Source organism: Ostrinia furnacalis, unplaced genomic scaffold, assembly GCF_004193835.3.
Source record: "Ostrinia furnacalis isolate ACB-3 unplaced genomic scaffold, ASM419383v2 OfSCF1098, whole genome shotgun sequence".
Taxonomy (NCBI): Eukaryota; Metazoa; Arthropoda; class Insecta; order Lepidoptera; family Crambidae; genus Ostrinia; species Ostrinia furnacalis.
In genome coordinates this window covers 813,247-829,777 of record NW_021131337.1, presented here as the reverse complement: position 1 = coordinate 829,777, position 16,531 = coordinate 813,247, and the positions used below count along the sequence as shown (strand labels likewise).

The window sequence follows — 16,531 nt, the reverse complement described above, 5'->3', positions numbered from 1 at the left end:
ATTCAAAAAGTATATTAAGTACACACACCGGCAGATTTAGCGGAACGCAAAAAAAAGTATGAAAATAAGGAAAATTACTACTGATCTATGAAATATTTATTATACAAAATAAAGAGATAATTAAAATAAAATAAAATAACATATATTTTTTAAATATTTAGTCGTTTTTATTTAATAAAAAATCATCGAAACGAAATTTCAATTTTTCAGTTTTGAACAAAAATTAGAAATTGTGGCCAGATNTATAAAAAAATGTAACCTTTTTGAATAAAAAGTAACCTTCATACGGGGGGGAGGGGGGGGTTGCGGAGCGAAAATGAATGACCATTCCATGAAGACCGAAAAGTGACCGGTCGTATAAAAACGTTTCCTGGATTTGCGTTTTATTATCGAAAAACATTCGCTAAAATTCATTTTTTTTAACAAACAATAAATCAAATTCATATTTTAGTGCAGTTTATGACATAATTTTTAAATTGTCACTATTAATATTTTTTACTATATTTATATTGTCACAAGAATTAATATATAAATAAATATTTATACTGTCACAAGAATTACAACCAATAAGTACCTATATAATTAATTAATTATGTATTGTGAAAATAAAGTTCATTCTAATAATGTTTTGTTGATTGTGCATATTTTGTGCATATTTCGCCCTTTTTTAGTGCATATTTGCATGCATATTTTGGCATTTTGATAGTGCATATAATCCGATGTCTAGTTATAATGTTCTTAAATCTGCGGCAAAATTATTGACTTTGGGGTGGAGGCCTAGTAAACCTTGTAAGTTCTTTGTTAATAAAAAAAATATATTTCTCTGCCTCCAGACATACTTTCTGTGCTGCCTCCTTGCAAAAAAGGTTAGGTCAAAGAACTTTTTAATAAATATATAATGAATCTACTTACTTCACTATCAGAGTCATAGTAGATAAGTGAACGACGTCTTAGCACCACCCAGCGCTCCTTAAAATTTACAGGAGTAAACAACTTTTTGTTTTGTGATCTTTTCACCATAAAAGCTTGCAAAATTACATCGTCTTCGTCTTTCCCCGCCATATTCACTGAAATTTTAAAACCATCTTAATCATAAGTTCCTTCATGACCTATTAAAACAAAAAGGACAACAACACAAACCGGCGACTAGGTACCTGTCTGAATCCAATCAAAGGCGACACCATTCCACTTGAAAACTTTTGTTTGAACTGTATTTTTGAACAAATCACTAATTATACTTGTAGCAATTATACAATGTACGTTCTTCAATTATTAGTCATCGTCGCCAGTCGCCAGCTTTCTCGTTTTCGTTGAAAGAGAAAATATAATAAAATTATTAAAATTAAAACTTGTTGTGGCTATCAGACAGACACAACACCAAAGTAGTGATGTCCAATAATACATAATACCACAGACAAATATGTGTGTGGTGTGCAGTGCAGTGATGGATGAACAAGAATCGATTAGTTTATTAATTGATAAAATAAAATACAGTGGCAAACACGAATTTTTAAAAAAATAGCAATAGTTTTATAATCAAAATCCCCCAGTGTCGTTAATCATAATTAATTTCATGATTCAATCCTATTTGGTTTTTGTTTTCTTCGTTGTGTTGGTTCATGGTTGTTGCCTATGGTTGTTGCCGTTGTTTGTTTGTTGGACACGGTCGACGAAGGCGGTTGAGGTCGGCTAATATTTTGATGAAAATAGAAAATTAAACTTTCAAACTCACGTTTACGAATTCAATACCCACTATAATTTTTATTGAGTCTGGATCAGACGGACATTGTAAATACGCTTCGATTTATTCATTAGCTACCCTCTGTACAAAGATCTATCAACGATTAGATTGTGACGACTTTAAAATCGAGTATTCAATTAGAATTATTATGTGCTTTATTCAAACAAATCCTAAAAGTTTGCTGCATTAATCGAAACGTTTATTAAAAATATTTCATGGCTGCCAACATCAATAAATAGAAAGGGATGTTCCAATCATGAAGCTATCNGAAAGGGAGGTTCCAATGCCATTGTATGTGTTACGGTAAATGTGATAAATGTGCAAATTATGAATAATTACCGGTTTTGTTAATAGTTACCTCATATTTTGGTAAATGTGATTAATGAAATATGAAATCATTTATGTATGTATAAAACTAAATAGGCGGCTTAGGGGTACCCCCGCTGCACCTTAACCTATTTGACACTTTAAATCAAAACATAATTATGTTAAGAGCATTATGGCATAGTCATATTCATAGTCAGTTATTCCATAAAAGTAATATTATGCAAGAAACATTCAACTATGCCAAATTATAGTAATGTAATTATGATATCAAACCGTTCAAAATGTGTGGCTGTACACGAGCAATGGAAGTAGTGCAGTGGGCATAAGTGCATCAATCTGTTGTTTCGTCTTTGTTAGCACGTGCACTTTACCGTGATACCAAATTGTACCTCTGCTGAAATGAAAATGCAGGGAGATTCGCGCGCCACTGAAGATGAATTGCAATTGAATTGGAGATATTTCAAATTAGCGCAATCTGGGCCCAGATCTGCTTTATAGCATAATATCCCGATTCTGTCAGCCTGTCATGTCGGTTTGGTGTAGTGGTTCAGAACGGACTACTATGCCGAGAGGTCCCGGATTCGATTCCCAGTCGGGCAGAAATTCAGAAATTGAAATGATGAATTTTAATTTCTGTGACGGGACTGTTACTATGTATGATACAGTGTGAGTCACGTTAAAGTGTAAATATGAAAACAGATGAAACAAGACCTATTTTTATCGTCGAAAAAAGAGGTCAATTTTTTTTAGTTTTATAGATTTTTTTTCTACCAGTTACTTATTGTAAAGAAAACGTAATAACTTTTAAACTAAGAGATATTNCAGAGCACTGCCAAAATCACTAAATAATAAATAAATAGAAAGATAAACATAAATATACTACACTCCACTACTTAACTGATCTCTATTTACTAGATAATTTATAAAAATCGCAAAAGCAAAAATTGAGACAACCGCCTAGCTTGACGTTTCCCGCGCTTTTTCAAGAAGCGAATTTCACACAAAAAATATCACTAACAGAATATGTGATGTTACACAGTACACTGAGATCAACAGTCAGTGCATGCGTATTGTGTTCTTCGTGAGAACTGTAATTTATGATTTGGTTCCAACGAGACACAATTTCAACGGGACACATTTTCAATCAGACACATTCCCACGTGGACACATCAATTATTGTATCATCAGTTAAATGTTTTAATGAAAAAAATAAAATGTGTTAAATGTCATGGGTATGTATTCGTCTGCCGTTTGGTGTAGTGGTTCAGAACGGACTACTGTGCCGAGAGGTCCCGGGTTCGATTCTCGGCCGGGCAGAAATTGAAATGATGCATTTTAATTTCTGTGACCGGTCTGGGTGTTAGACTATCTATGGGTACTTCTCATTTACACTCAAATTTGATGGTCACACAATAATAGTTCATAAACGGTATAAGTTAGAACAATACCTTTGAAATCAGATGATAAAATATCTATTTAGCTACATACAAAATAAATTTTATCGTAATAGAAACAAAAATAATACGAAAATATCACATGAAACGATAAAAAACCCCGTTTTTTATTTCATATCATTTTTCGCGTTCTCATCGTGTCACACCTTCGGTTGCAATGAAACATTTGGTTACTGCATTCACAATTTTCATTCAATTTGTGTGTAGCATATACCAAAATCNATATCCTGATAAAATAAAAACAGTAATAATGCTAAATAACAGGCGATACTAAAAAAATACATAAAATACTCAGGAAATGCCAACAAATAATAAAAAATGATACTTTTTGAAAAAATCTGCTTTTAAATTCGTGTTTTTTTGGTTATTTGATAAATTTCTCCAAAAAAATGCCCCCATAACAAGTGGTTTTTATTACTTTGTATTATTTTCTATCGTATTACCTTTGTAAAACCAAAAATCGCATGTCTCTATCCCTATCACAACGTTTGCAATGATCGTTTGAATTGAGCCTCTCCGGGCGCGCCATTCAACGCTTCGTTAACAACGAAACTGAAGATGGCTCTAGATTTGTAATTTTGATAAAGACAAGTTTGATTTCAAATAAAAACAAAAGATTTCGAAGTAAAATAAGCATTTTAGTTAAAATTAAAATTGTCCCTACCTGTAGCGGAGAATAATGTTGAGGCAGGCCTTTGTTCAAACGATCATAGCAAATGTTGTGATAGGGATAGAGACATGCAATTTTTGGTTTTACAAAGGTAATACGATAGAGAATAATACAAAGTAATAAAAACTACCTGTTATAAGGGCATTTTTTGAAGAAATTTATCAAATAACCAAAAAAACACGAATTTAAAGGCAGATTTTTTTCAAAAAGTATCGTTTTTTATTATTTGTTAGCATTTTCAGGGTATTTTATGTATTTTTTTTGTATCGTCTGTTATTTAGCATTATTATTGTTTTTATTTTATCAGGATATACCTCTTTGTTTAAAAGTTATTACGTTTTCTTTACAATAAGTAAATGGAAGAAAAAAAATCTATAAAAAAATTTTTACCTCTTTTTTGCCGATAAAAATAGGTCTAGTTTCATCTTATTTCATATGTACATTTTAACGTGACTCACACTGTATTATGTATGTATGTATTCAAAAAGTATATTAAGTATTATAATATATCCGTTATGCTAGCACCCAGTGCCGTACCTAGAGCTAGGTTAGGTTTTGTAATTTAGTAATAGTTCGATCTTTGCAAAAAACGGGAACATCCCTATTTAGTTTGTCATATTGGCAGCAGTGACAGTCCGTCCGTCATTTTGTTGTCCATTTGTTTTTGACATTTAGGTAGCACAGTATTTTTTTGTGTATTTTTGAGCCTGAAATACCTACGTGCAATTTACTTTCCAGAAAGAAAGTAGTTACCTTCTGAAGCAGTTGACTCGGTCAAACTGGATTCATAGCCAAAAGTATTTATAATCATATTTTTATTCCATACTAGCTTTCCGCACGCGGCTTCGCCCGCGTGGAATTTTGTCTGTCACAGAAAAACTATCGCGCGCGTCCCTGTTTCAAAAACCGGGATAAAAACTATCCTATGTTCTTTCCCGGGACTCAAACTATCTCTATGCCAAATTTCATCAAAATCGGTTGCGAGGTTTAAGCGGGAAAGCGTAACAGACAGACAGACAGACAGACAGACAGACAGACAGACAGAGTTACTTTCGCATTTATAATATTAGTTGGGATTTATTACTTTACTACTCAGACTTACTATAATTTTAGGCCAACTATCCAAAGAAGGCCTAGATTGGATACATAATTGATTAATTTCTTAATTTTCAGCACAATCTGTCGATTAACATGTCTTCAGAAACAGCTCAAGTTAGTTCGTTGCCCCTGCCTCCAGTGCAGTTTATTAATTTCTATACAGATGAAAATGTAAGGAGAAATCGAGCGCCTTTACCACCGCGGCCTATACATGATTCGTATTCTATGTTTGGACATCCTTTCAACGCTGATGATACAATCATACGGTCATTGGAGAGTCAGGTCAGTTTCTTCTTCATTGCTTGTATAAAATTTTTTAAATGATTTTTAGTTTCTGCATTATACATTGTATTTTTTTATAAATATGTCCAATTTGGTTATACAGGAGGATCAAAAGTTATTTATTGTATATCCGAAATGAATTGATTTTGGTTTTACAGGGGTTTCGACGCCTGTATCCAGTACACTTTGAAAGACGAAGAGAACTAAAAAAGCTGAATCATTCATTACTTGTAAATTTTTTGGATCTCCTAGATTTGTTAGTAAATTGTCCAGATTCACCTAAGAGAGCTGAGAAAGTTGAAGATCTCAGTTTACTGTTTATTCACATACATCACCTGCTAAATGAATTCAGACCGCATCAAGCTAGAGAGACTTTACGGGTCATGATGGAGTTGCAGAAAAGGCAGCGTGTGGAAACTGCTACAAGGTAATCAATAAAAGTATAATCAAACTAAATGTTCATAAAACAAAATAGTTTGGCTCTCCTTGGACAGGATTGCCTGAGTAAAATGTAGGTAGAAAATTACGCTGGACAGAAAAGTTTAATAATAAATGTATTTATTTACCTTATGAAGATTTTGTTTGACCTTTGAATTTTTTCAGATTCAAGAAACATTTGGACAAAGTGCAAGATATTCTACAGAATGCCCTACAAAGTTTGCCTGACCAAAATGAGGTTGACTCCAATTTCAAGGTGCCCATTGAGATGCTAGAACACATGGACTGCAGCCCTAGCGACAATGCCGCTGTGGACCCTTGCTATGAACTCGACAGAATTATGTGTAATGTCATTGATAATATGAGATGAACAGCTTTTAATTGTATTCGTTTAGATTTAGCAGAAATAGAAAATATAAGACTAATTTTTATATACTGGTATTTTAATGTTGAAGACCTGAAATCTTAAAAACTTGATTGGAAGAAAAAATGAGGCCCTCTAACTCATTAACATTTCAAAAGTTTTGCATATTAACTTTCGTTTTCCTAACGCCTGTAGCGCACCTGCTCCGCCACGAAACGATGACAGCGAAAGGATTTCAATATACACCTCTGTGTTTCCCTAGCCATGTTGCTAATGTGGGGATGTGATCGCAGAGATGTATACTGAAATCTTTTCGCTGTCACGGTTTCGAGGCGGAGGTGTGCTACAACCATGTATCTTTAGCTTCATGGCTACAACAGGCGTCATGATTATTCAGAAAAGAAGCGAATTTCACACAAAAAATATCACTAACAGAATATGTGATGTTACACAGTACACTGAGATCTCAACAGTCAGTGCATGCGTATTGTGTTCTTCATGAGAACTGTAATTTATTAATCAGAATAGTAATTTAATCTTGATGCTTTGTCCATGAGAATTGGCTATGTAAAATGTATTTTAATAGGTCTCTGTCTCTTTTAGAACTACTTTCTACAACCTTTTTTTGTGCCTAAGTACAGTTGATAGAACAGATAAAGGACTGAAGCATCATTACTTGGAATGAGTGCTATTTGGCAGCAAAAAATTAAAATGAATTGGTGTGCTGTGTTTGTACTTGAATCTAATTTAATGTGTATGTAATTCTTTCTGTAAAGGTAGATAGGTTTAAAAATTAAAACAAAAGTAATATTTTAAGAGCCATTTATTGTTTACGAAGATAGATCACACAATCCCATAAACATAAGGTACACTTGAAATAATTTCCTGGCTGTACAAAACAAGCCTAAGAAATTAAAAACTGGAACAAGAGTTGTAATACCGGAGTGATACATTCACTACTTACCGAAATATAAAATGTGGACGCTCCAAACGGCAGGGCTAGTTTAAAAAATGTGTATGTAATTCAATATCATATTACTATCGCTAAACTTACGCACGAAGATTTCGAAGACTACTTTTCCAAATTTCAGTGCTGTAGCACCAGGCAGGCTGGAACTAGCTGCTACTAACTATATTCATATAAAAGATTATATATTAAAATCTAACATACTTACCTATTCTGTGGTATTGCAACTGTTACAAAAGTAATGCAGTCATTTACCTCGAGAAATATCCCAACATTGAAACCGTAGTCACGATGGCTGGACTGAAAGGAATTAATTGAAAACAAAATATGACCAGTTCCTAAGATGTGTCACGATGCTGCATAAATAACCTGATAAATAAATATCACGAATCACCAGCTTCTACTCGTATCGGCTATAGTCCATAATAAAGAAATGTCCTGAAAAATAAACCAGAAGAAAAAATAAAACCTATCCCATGGATACGCTGGAACAGTGATAGAACGAAGTTTTCCTAAATACTTAATTCAAATTGACTCTTTTTACGTGCCCAATTTTATTTTTGGTGGTAAGACTTGTGATGTCAATAGTGTCTTCTTTTTATTGTCATGCGAAGACAGTAAATAGGCACCAGTTAAAAAATCATTATTTCCAACTAAAATCAAAAATGTCGAGTCCGTGTTTGTTAGTATTAATAATTGCTACGTCGTCGGAAAGGGGCGCCACTGTTTCTAAAGTCGCGTCTCCCATATCCACCCCTGCCCCTCCCGGGATTGGGTCCAGAGAACCTTCCAGTATTGTTCAGCCTGGAACTGTATTTGCCAGACGGTGGGGTGTACATTTTCAGGTTTCTATCGCCACTGCGTGCGCGTTTTTCGGGGGATCCCTTTTCCTCGCCATTATCAAATGTGATTGGTTGGTGACGCTTTTGGCCTGCATGTGGTTGTTTTTCTTTGACCTCTGAATTGCTCAGCTGTTTTTCCTGTAGACAAAAGAAAAAAAAAGAATTAAATAATGTACTTCAGCCTATCTTCAAATAATACATAAAATCAAGTCAATATGGTAAACAGATCCTAAGAACGGTAACTTACCTCTTTCTCAGCTTTCTTTGACTGGAACGACAACTGTACTTTGCTCTTGAAACTAGGCGGAGTTCGGAATATGTCCCTGATGAGTGTATTGATGTTTGATGTTGTTTTTAATGCAACAACCTTCAATTTGTTTTCTTCTGAGTTGGCATCTTCTCCTTTTTTATTCTATAAAAAAAGAAAATTATTTGGTTATTAGTCCTTACAAAAGACAAAACCACTTTGAAATGAATGAATGCTAATATGAAAGAATTGACTAGCAAGATTTTGTTATGAAATAAGTAATTTTATTTTATTAATAAAATAACAATAAAATGTATTAATTACCTGTGTAACTTCCTTGAGTTTCTTTATGTAGCCCTGTGTGAGGCGGGCTGTGTACTGCAGACGTAACCGCAGAGCCTTCAATCTAGCAGCATCAGCGCTCAATGCATCAGGAGCTTTCCGGCACAACGAGTGGAGTGCATACAAGGCACACTCCACGTGTGAGAACTGCAGTGATGGGACGGCAGTAGTCTCTTCTTTTTTGCTTTCCTCTTCTGATTTTTCTGCCTTGTTTTCTTCATTTTCTAAAGGAGCTTCTGGCAAGTATTTCTGTGAAACAATAAAGTAAGTTAGATTATAGAAGGTCATCGGCAAGGTAAAACAAATAATTGCAAGAAACCACAATTCTTACCATTAAGATATCATAGATTGTGTTAATCTTGTCTTGTAGTTTCTCAACCTCTCCACAATGTTCTGTGATTTCAGCATACATCTTCAGTAGTTCAAGTTTTGGATCAGTTCCTTCGGGTGTGGTGATGTCATCCCATCTCGACAAGACATGTTCACTAAAGAAGTTGATGAACTGGTTTGAATCCACTTGGGGCTACAAATAAAACATATTATGTAAGTCCAAAGAATTGTTAGTTGAAATTCCATAAAATACTTGAAAAAAGTAGGAAATCTTACCGAAAATAAGGGTAGTGCATGTTGTGTGCATTGTAGGATCCTGTCAACATATTCAGGATCTTCCGGATGCCAATCTTCGGGGGCAAACGCAAGAGCAGCAATTAGTTGTACTAGCTCCTTCTTCCCTGCCGGTGTTTTGCCAAGTCTGGACCATGTGAGTAACTCAATGATATGCTCAAATTCTTCAGCAACAACATCCTGCAAATAAGAAACAATATTGTTATTTAAAATAAATATCAACACTAATTGATAGATACAGGAATTCTATTTATGACAACTGAATTTAAAAAACTAATTAAATTGATAATTAAGATAATGAGTGCTTAGTAATTAATTAAGGTGTTAATGATAGCACTTTACAGAGAAATGTACTCATGATTATGTAATTGAACACCATTAACCAAGTGACTAATCTCTCAAATTATGACTCACAAAATTAAGTAAAAATATTGATTCACAAAGATAGGGACACATACCTCTAATATTTTCCGGCATTCGGCAATAATAAGGTCCTCTGCTTCTTTGTTGATCACTTCCCGCCCAAGTTGTTTGACTTTGGTGGCCAAGAACTTGATGCATCTTTCCCTTACGATTTCATTTGTTACTTCAGTGTCTGCGCTTTGATGTATTTGAGAAAATATCCCCGTTAAAGCTCCTTTAGGGTCACTCTTCACAATTGCCAGCAATGAGTTAGTGACAACATTGATTTCGGTGGTATCCTCAGACTGAAGAAGTTGCGCCAGAATGTCAGCAATCCGTTGTGTATTCTCCTTGTTGTCTTTGCAAAGTACAGGCAAGTCTTTGATAGCTTGCTTGCGAATCTACAAACAAAAATCAACAATAAATAAAGTTTCTTCCAGCTCTCATTGAAACCACAACAAAAGTAACAAATATGATAAAAACTAGGTACTTTTCTCCTGGGGCGGAACAAATAATTTTATGCAAAATCATTTGCTAAGGAAACCCAAATATTGTAAATTAAATAAAACACGGGCAAATATAGTTTACATCAATACACCACAATGAAACTATAAAGTAGCACTTGAGAATCTTGTGTAAGTGATAGTTCCCCCAAGAGATTATTAAATGACAAAAATAAAAAAACACCACGTCAGACAATACTTACAGCAACATCATCATCTTCACAAAGATCAAATTGAGCCTCAATAGCTTGCTCGGCGAGGTTAGGAAAACTATGGAAGAACTTCGCAATGAATTGAGAAGCGAGACGCTTCTCCTTGTCGGATCCCTTTACAGCTGATAATATTTCCAAATACTCCTTTTCATGCTGTAAAGAAATACCACAAGTAAGTAACTTGAATTCTAATTTAAGACCATAGCATACAGTATCAAAATAAAATTTAGGTTACCTTAGAAATGTCATCCTTGGCGTCGGCCAATATGCCATAGTTTTGGTACAGTTTTTCGATATTATCCGCCGACATTGTTGAAAAATAATAAACTCACTATACAACTTCACCACAAAACTACACAGTAGCACCAATAATATTGAAGACCACGATAAACAACCGCAATAAAATAATCCGATGACGACTAATCACGACGACAAGCAATCAATGAATGATGCAGGGTACGGAAACTTCCATACTACGATCAAACTTGCTTCCAAACAGCGACTTCAGTCGATAAATTCCAATACTTTTTTTTTTTCTTTATGGCTCTCGCGGATTGCGTTTAGCCACGACAGGGTTCTTGATTTTTGCGTTCAGTTTTGCCATAAGTTTTGCGGACATTGCGTTTAGACAGGGTGGGATTGGGTTAAAGTTAAAAGGTAGGGAACAGTTTCAGTTTACAGTTTTGTTTAATTTCATAAGGAGAGCATACTCTAAAGCCTTAAACAGTCCAAAACATTCTCCTGTAAAGACTGATGATTCTGGAGGGAGTTTTATTTTCTGGACAATATGATATTGTTTATGGTATGCGCCAACGCCAACATGNTATCCTTATCTGTGAAAAATACCATGAGCTGGTCAATATAGCCAACCTAACAACATGAACAGCCAATCTTAACGCTAATCACAAAGAACGAACGGTGAATGACATTAGTGATGTACTAAATCTTTTTATTGAGCTACATTGAGCTCAATGTTATGGTACTATTATGAACAATAGATGGCGCTAAATATGAAGAAAGAAAGATTTGATTATTAGTTTATTAAGGGGGTTTTGCAAATTGCATTAAAAAAAAATACAATGACTGTGTGGTGGTGTGGTGAATCTCCTGATCCCTGATCCTTATAATAATGTTAAATAATTAATTTAATTGTTTGAACGGATCCAATTAAATTATGGTGTTATGAAATAATTATTTTGAAATCTATGTTTACTCATTCGTATGTTCACTTAGGTAAGTTACTACATAGTTGCCTACATAGTTGTTAGAGATGACCCACGCTGAACTGTCCCACCAAACTCAATGACAGGGGGGCGCTACTATCGTTCAACTATATGGTTTGCAACATGGCAAAAATCTGAACCAGCGATTCGGTATTGACGGTGGCGCCCCACTGTCAATGTCATCGACAGGACAGTCCAGTATTTTGGAACTATACTGACTTACCAAATCTATTACTTACCTTTACCTATTACTTATCTACTCACAGATTTGTGTTGTCTTTTCATGAAACTCATATTTTAAATACCACGTGGTAAATTAGGTCCTCTTTTGTAGAACGCCTTTAAACCTTGTACCTTTTTACGATAGTTTGTAACTACCACGATTGACGTCACTTGTTCAGAGGTACCCTGCCAGTTCAGTATGTTATGAAAGTAAATCAGATTATGGATTATGGTTATAATTTTTGTTACAAAATAAACAGTATTCATAAAATCTGTAAAATGTTACAGTTTCGTAGTTAAATATAATGGGTTCTTAGGCCCGGTTTCCACCAAGAGATGTACGGCGAAGCTGGCACTGAAGCGAAGTGGATATGTAGTCATGTGAAAATAATGAAATCTGATTGGTTATTCAAAACTTCTCTGCTCCGCTCCACTACGCCTTGATGGAAGCCGGGCCTTACATACACTATAGTGGCTTAAAAGTTGTTGTTATTTTATTACCTATCCTTCGTATGTAGCAAATCTTGCTTAAAAACTTAGTAACACCTGCACTGGCAATACCTATTTTGGGAAAATCTTCTTTCTTTGTATTTAAAAAAACAAAAGCATTCTTTGAACGGAGTATTATTTTTCTACATCTTTTTAAAATATTGAAAACAAAAGGTACAAAGGGTGCCGAAGGAATAGTTACACTAATCCTTATCTTTATTTTTACCTGCAGGAGTGCAGGCAATCGATAAACATTTAAAACCAAAACAAAAGTGCTAAGATTTTATTTGTTTAATTGCAACAATAAAAGTATGATAAAAATAACAATGAAAATATTTAAACACGTGCAACACAATAAAACCTAAAAGTAAGAAAGGATACATATTCAAAAGGCTTTAGTGAAAGGTAGTACGGGAGGTACCCACCCACTTGCCCATTTTAAGTTGCCTAGCTAAGTCAGGCACACGGAGCAAAAACAAAGGTCAGGCAGTAAGTTCAATCAGATTTCATTGTATCAATTTCATTTAATCTGAATTAAATCTGATTGGTTATTCAAAAGATTTCTCCGCTTCGCCCCGCCTTGGTGGGAATCGGGCCTAATGCATAAGAATTTCAGCCAAAAAGTACGTTAACACATTACTGCGCCATCTATGTAAAAGGGAACTAATTATTTGATAAACTCAAATGCATTTCCAACTCTATGCTGCCGCCGCACATTAACGCCATCTCGTAGCGATAAACTAACAACTCTCATGGCGCAAATTCACTATGCGGGAAATTGGCCAAGACGTGAATAGTGTGAACACCATCTCGGTATTCTCGGTTACTTTTTCCTTCCTCCACCCGGGCACCCGGGCACCCGTGCGCCGTGCCGTGTGTCGCCCATACTTCGGTGTGCGGGCTAGCGCTTCCACTTGGACAATTTTCCGTATAGTGTAGGTACTTGCGCCATCATGTCAAAAGTTTCGAAGCTCTGACACAGCACGGCAGACTTTTATAAATCCACCTATAATCAAGTCTACATTCAAACAATTCCAAACATTTTCCATTGTTATTAAATTAGTTATATGGTATTTATGCGCCAACCTATAATAATATCTCATTGATTCATAAATTTGTACCTAGCTACTTTGAGCTAGCAAAGTTATAGAATCTTCCAGTGACTTGGCTCACTTGGCTCACTTTTAGCTTGGTCCACGGGCCAAGTCGCAGGATTTCATTTTTCAATATTTCTTCTTCTAGCTAACTGGGTTCACCTTCAATGTTTTTATTCATAAATGAAACATCAAATCAACCAAAATCAAAATCCTAAGCTGTGGTCGAGTAAAAAAATACCCGTTCGCTCTCTTTTTAAATACCTAATTAAAAAAACAAGTTTAATGTAAAAACTTCGTGACTCTTATAATAAATAGAAACACTTTCACGTTGTGACTCGTGATGATATTATAATGGTTTGGTTTTCATTCTCAGAATACAGAACAACTTTTCATTATGTAAGTTTGCAGAATCGCTAAAATCAAGTCCAGCAGGGCAGAGGTATAGCTCGTAGACTTTGTGGAAATCCTTGGGGGAGGCCTTTGTCCAACAGTGGACGTCTTTCGGCTGCAGCGTACGAACGAACGATGTACTAAGTTTGCTGCGATATAAAATATTTTTATCACATTTTATGCAAAATGTTGATTATTAAAATCTCAAATTACCTGCGTTTATTGAAATAATTATGTCATTTAAAATGTTTAATTTTCATCACTTTTGTGTAAAATAAAAATATTTAGTTACCTAAGTACCTACTTTCTATAATAAGTTTTCTAGCTTATAAATATTACTTTAACTTAAAACAACGGGGAGGACATCTTATGCATGTATAGACTGAGCATCCATCTCACGCTGCAAACCCAAGTAGGTAACGGTTTGGGCTTGGGGTTCGATCCCCGTGCAACACTGATGTGGGATTTCTACAAGTCCTACTTAATATATTTATTTTATTTTATTTTATTTAGGATAACAAACAATTGTACAATTCAGATATGCAGTAAAGTTATACATCGACATTTAGTTATTGTACAACCCGCACCGCTATCCCCATCTTACAAACATGCTTTGCCTCTTTGCACCACTAGCTGATCTATGGAAATGAACAGAACAATCAGTGGAGCCACAAAATATAACAGAAGGTAAACTCATGTATGTACCTCGCTTTGTATACCTCGCTCGCTCGCACGCTCGGCCGTTGCGCTAGGGTTGTCTTGTCATGTGTTGCGTTTATTTCGTTATGATAGAAAAATGTAACTCTTAATACCATGGAAGAAAGACAATATCCACGTATAATTATGTAGTTATGTTTAGTACGTTATTATAGTAATAGTTTGCAAACAAATACACGTGTTGGAAGTAGTATGTAGTTGAGTGGTTGACTTGACACTATTATCCAATAATTCCTAAAATTATTTAGAGGTCTCAGGTAGGTAACGTACGTACCTACTTAATTTGGGGCTGTTGGGCTGAACCTCAGACTAAAATGGCAAAGAATACTTGAAGCTTATCATAATAATATGAAAAACAAAACAAAATCATCATCATAACTTCATAACACGAGAAAAGAAAAATTAAATTATTTATTTTATTTCTCAATTTTGTACAATTAGATTGATTTTTGCGGCAATTAGGTACTTATTGTGATTATTTTTTGGCAAAGCGATAGGTTAGTGCTATAATTTTAGATCACTAATGCCCGTATTCACAAACGATGCTTGCTTAAGTAAAGCAGCAAATCGAACGCACAGCGTTGAATAGAGCTCTGTGATTGGTTCGTGTGTCACCCTGTGCGTCCACACGCACTATGAGACCTCATAGTAATGTTTGTGAGACGGGTGTAAGTTAGGTAGGTACTACATCGAAATAAAAAAGTTAGAATAACAGAAAGATTATGAAGATCTATGAATTAGTTTAATTTTTAAAAACTGTTCTTTAAACATAATATGTAATTAAAGACAAACACACGAGAAAGATTAACAAACTTGTTAGGAGAAATTACGCAATTCTAAGGTAAAGTCGCGGAGACTGCCGTTCCGTACCACCCACATATACAGGATGATTTTGTTATCAGTATCCAAATTTTTAGGACCGACTCAGAATCAGTAACTTAATCGATTTACGTAAAAAAACAATAGGTACATTTTTTTCAAATATCAATTTGTTATCGGCTGCGCGCGGTTTCAAAATAGGCTCACGTGGATAATTTGCTTCGGTCTTAGAAAAATACGTAGGTACATACAGTTTACTACAAAGCTTAATAGACGCAATGGTACGCGAAAATAAGCCTTAACCTTTAAAAATTGACATATTGTGGGCAGTAATGGGCACCTGCAAATTATATGTATACCAATATTTTTTCAACCGACTTCAAAAAAGGAGGAGGTTCTCAATTCGACCCGTATGTTTTTTTTTTTTTTTTTTCTATGTTTGTTACGCGATAACTCCGCCAATTATGAACCGATTTGAACAAATCTTTTTTTGGCGTATAGGTAATACCTCAAGGGTGGTCCCATTTAAATTTAATAATAAAAGAAACAACCCCCAAGGGTGGAAAATTGGGGATGAACTTTTTTATACGCAATATCTCCGCCGATTATGAACCAATTTTTTTTGGTCTCAGTGTACTGCCTACCTTCAGTGGTAACATCAAGGTAATAATTAGTTAACTAAAAAGCAAGAAATAAGTTACATTTTATAAAAAAAAAATAAAACCGACTCCAAAAAACCTACACTAAAACGTAGAAAAATAATTACTAATTACCTCTTATTTATTAGGACGAATTATTAATATTTATGTAGGTATACCATGATTGATACTTTTGGAGTCGGTGCAGGCAAACTTTACATGTTTCATAATCTTGGCACCGACTCCAGAAGTATCAATCATGGTATACCTACATAAATATTAATAATTCGTCCTAATAAATAAGTAGGTAATTAGTAATTATTTTTCTACGTTTTAGTGTAGGTTTTTTGGAGTCGGTTTTATTTTTTTTTATAAAATTTTTTCGCGAAAAAAACCACTATTTAGAATAATTAAGATAGTTGT

The 16,531-nt window shown here is 34.6% G+C and overlaps 3 protein-coding genes across 4 annotated transcripts in view; 1 reads left to right on the top strand and 2 right to left on the bottom strand.

Moving 5' to 3' along the window:
• Btk29A (tyrosine-protein kinase Btk29A) overlaps nucleotides 1-1,378 on the bottom strand; it is a 30,332-nt gene extending 28,954 nt beyond the window's left edge. The window contains exons 1-2 of the mRNA XM_028302248.1: nucleotides 1,155-1,378; nucleotides 913-1,067 (exon numbers count right to left, since the gene is read on the bottom strand). Coding sequence (XP_028158049.1) covers nucleotides 913-1,062 — 150 coding nt within the window. The 5' untranslated portion in view covers nucleotides 1,063-1,067; nucleotides 1,155-1,378. The remainder of the gene's footprint in view (nucleotides 1-912; nucleotides 1,068-1,154) is intronic.
• Nucleotides 1,379-4,818: 3,440 nt separating this feature from the next.
• On the top strand, nucleotides 4,819-6,443 carry MED7 (mediator complex subunit 7). 2 transcript variants are annotated; one of them, XM_028302209.1, is made up of 4 exons: nucleotides 4,819-4,989; nucleotides 5,366-5,572; nucleotides 5,731-5,999; nucleotides 6,176-6,443. In XM_028302209.1, exons 2-4 carry the CDS (start codon nucleotides 5,384-5,386, stop codon nucleotides 6,378-6,380), a joined length of 663 nt encoding a protein of 220 aa, XP_028158010.1. In that variant the 5' UTR covers nucleotides 4,819-4,989; nucleotides 5,366-5,383; the 3' UTR covers nucleotides 6,381-6,443. The 2 variants fall into 2 exon arrangements, with proteins under 2 accessions (XP_028158010.1, XP_028158011.1); XM_028302210.1 differs by lacking the exon at nucleotides 4,819-4,989 and having other exon boundaries at nucleotides 5,347-5,572.
• Nucleotides 6,444-7,182: 739 nt separating this feature from the next.
• Nucleotides 7,183-10,959, bottom strand: cass (apoptosis inhibitor cassowary). Its single transcript, XM_028302212.1, has 8 exons — nucleotides 10,749-10,959; nucleotides 10,505-10,666; nucleotides 9,855-10,199; nucleotides 9,379-9,576; nucleotides 9,104-9,295; nucleotides 8,755-9,021; nucleotides 8,431-8,595; nucleotides 7,183-8,321 (listed from the first exon to the last, which is right to left on the bottom strand). The coding sequence occupies exons 1-8, from the start codon at nucleotides 10,821-10,823 to the stop codon at nucleotides 8,031-8,033; spliced, it is 1,695 nt and encodes a 564-aa protein (XP_028158013.1). The 5' UTR covers nucleotides 10,824-10,959; the 3' UTR covers nucleotides 7,183-8,030.
• Nucleotides 10,960-16,531: the final 5,572 nt, after the last annotated feature.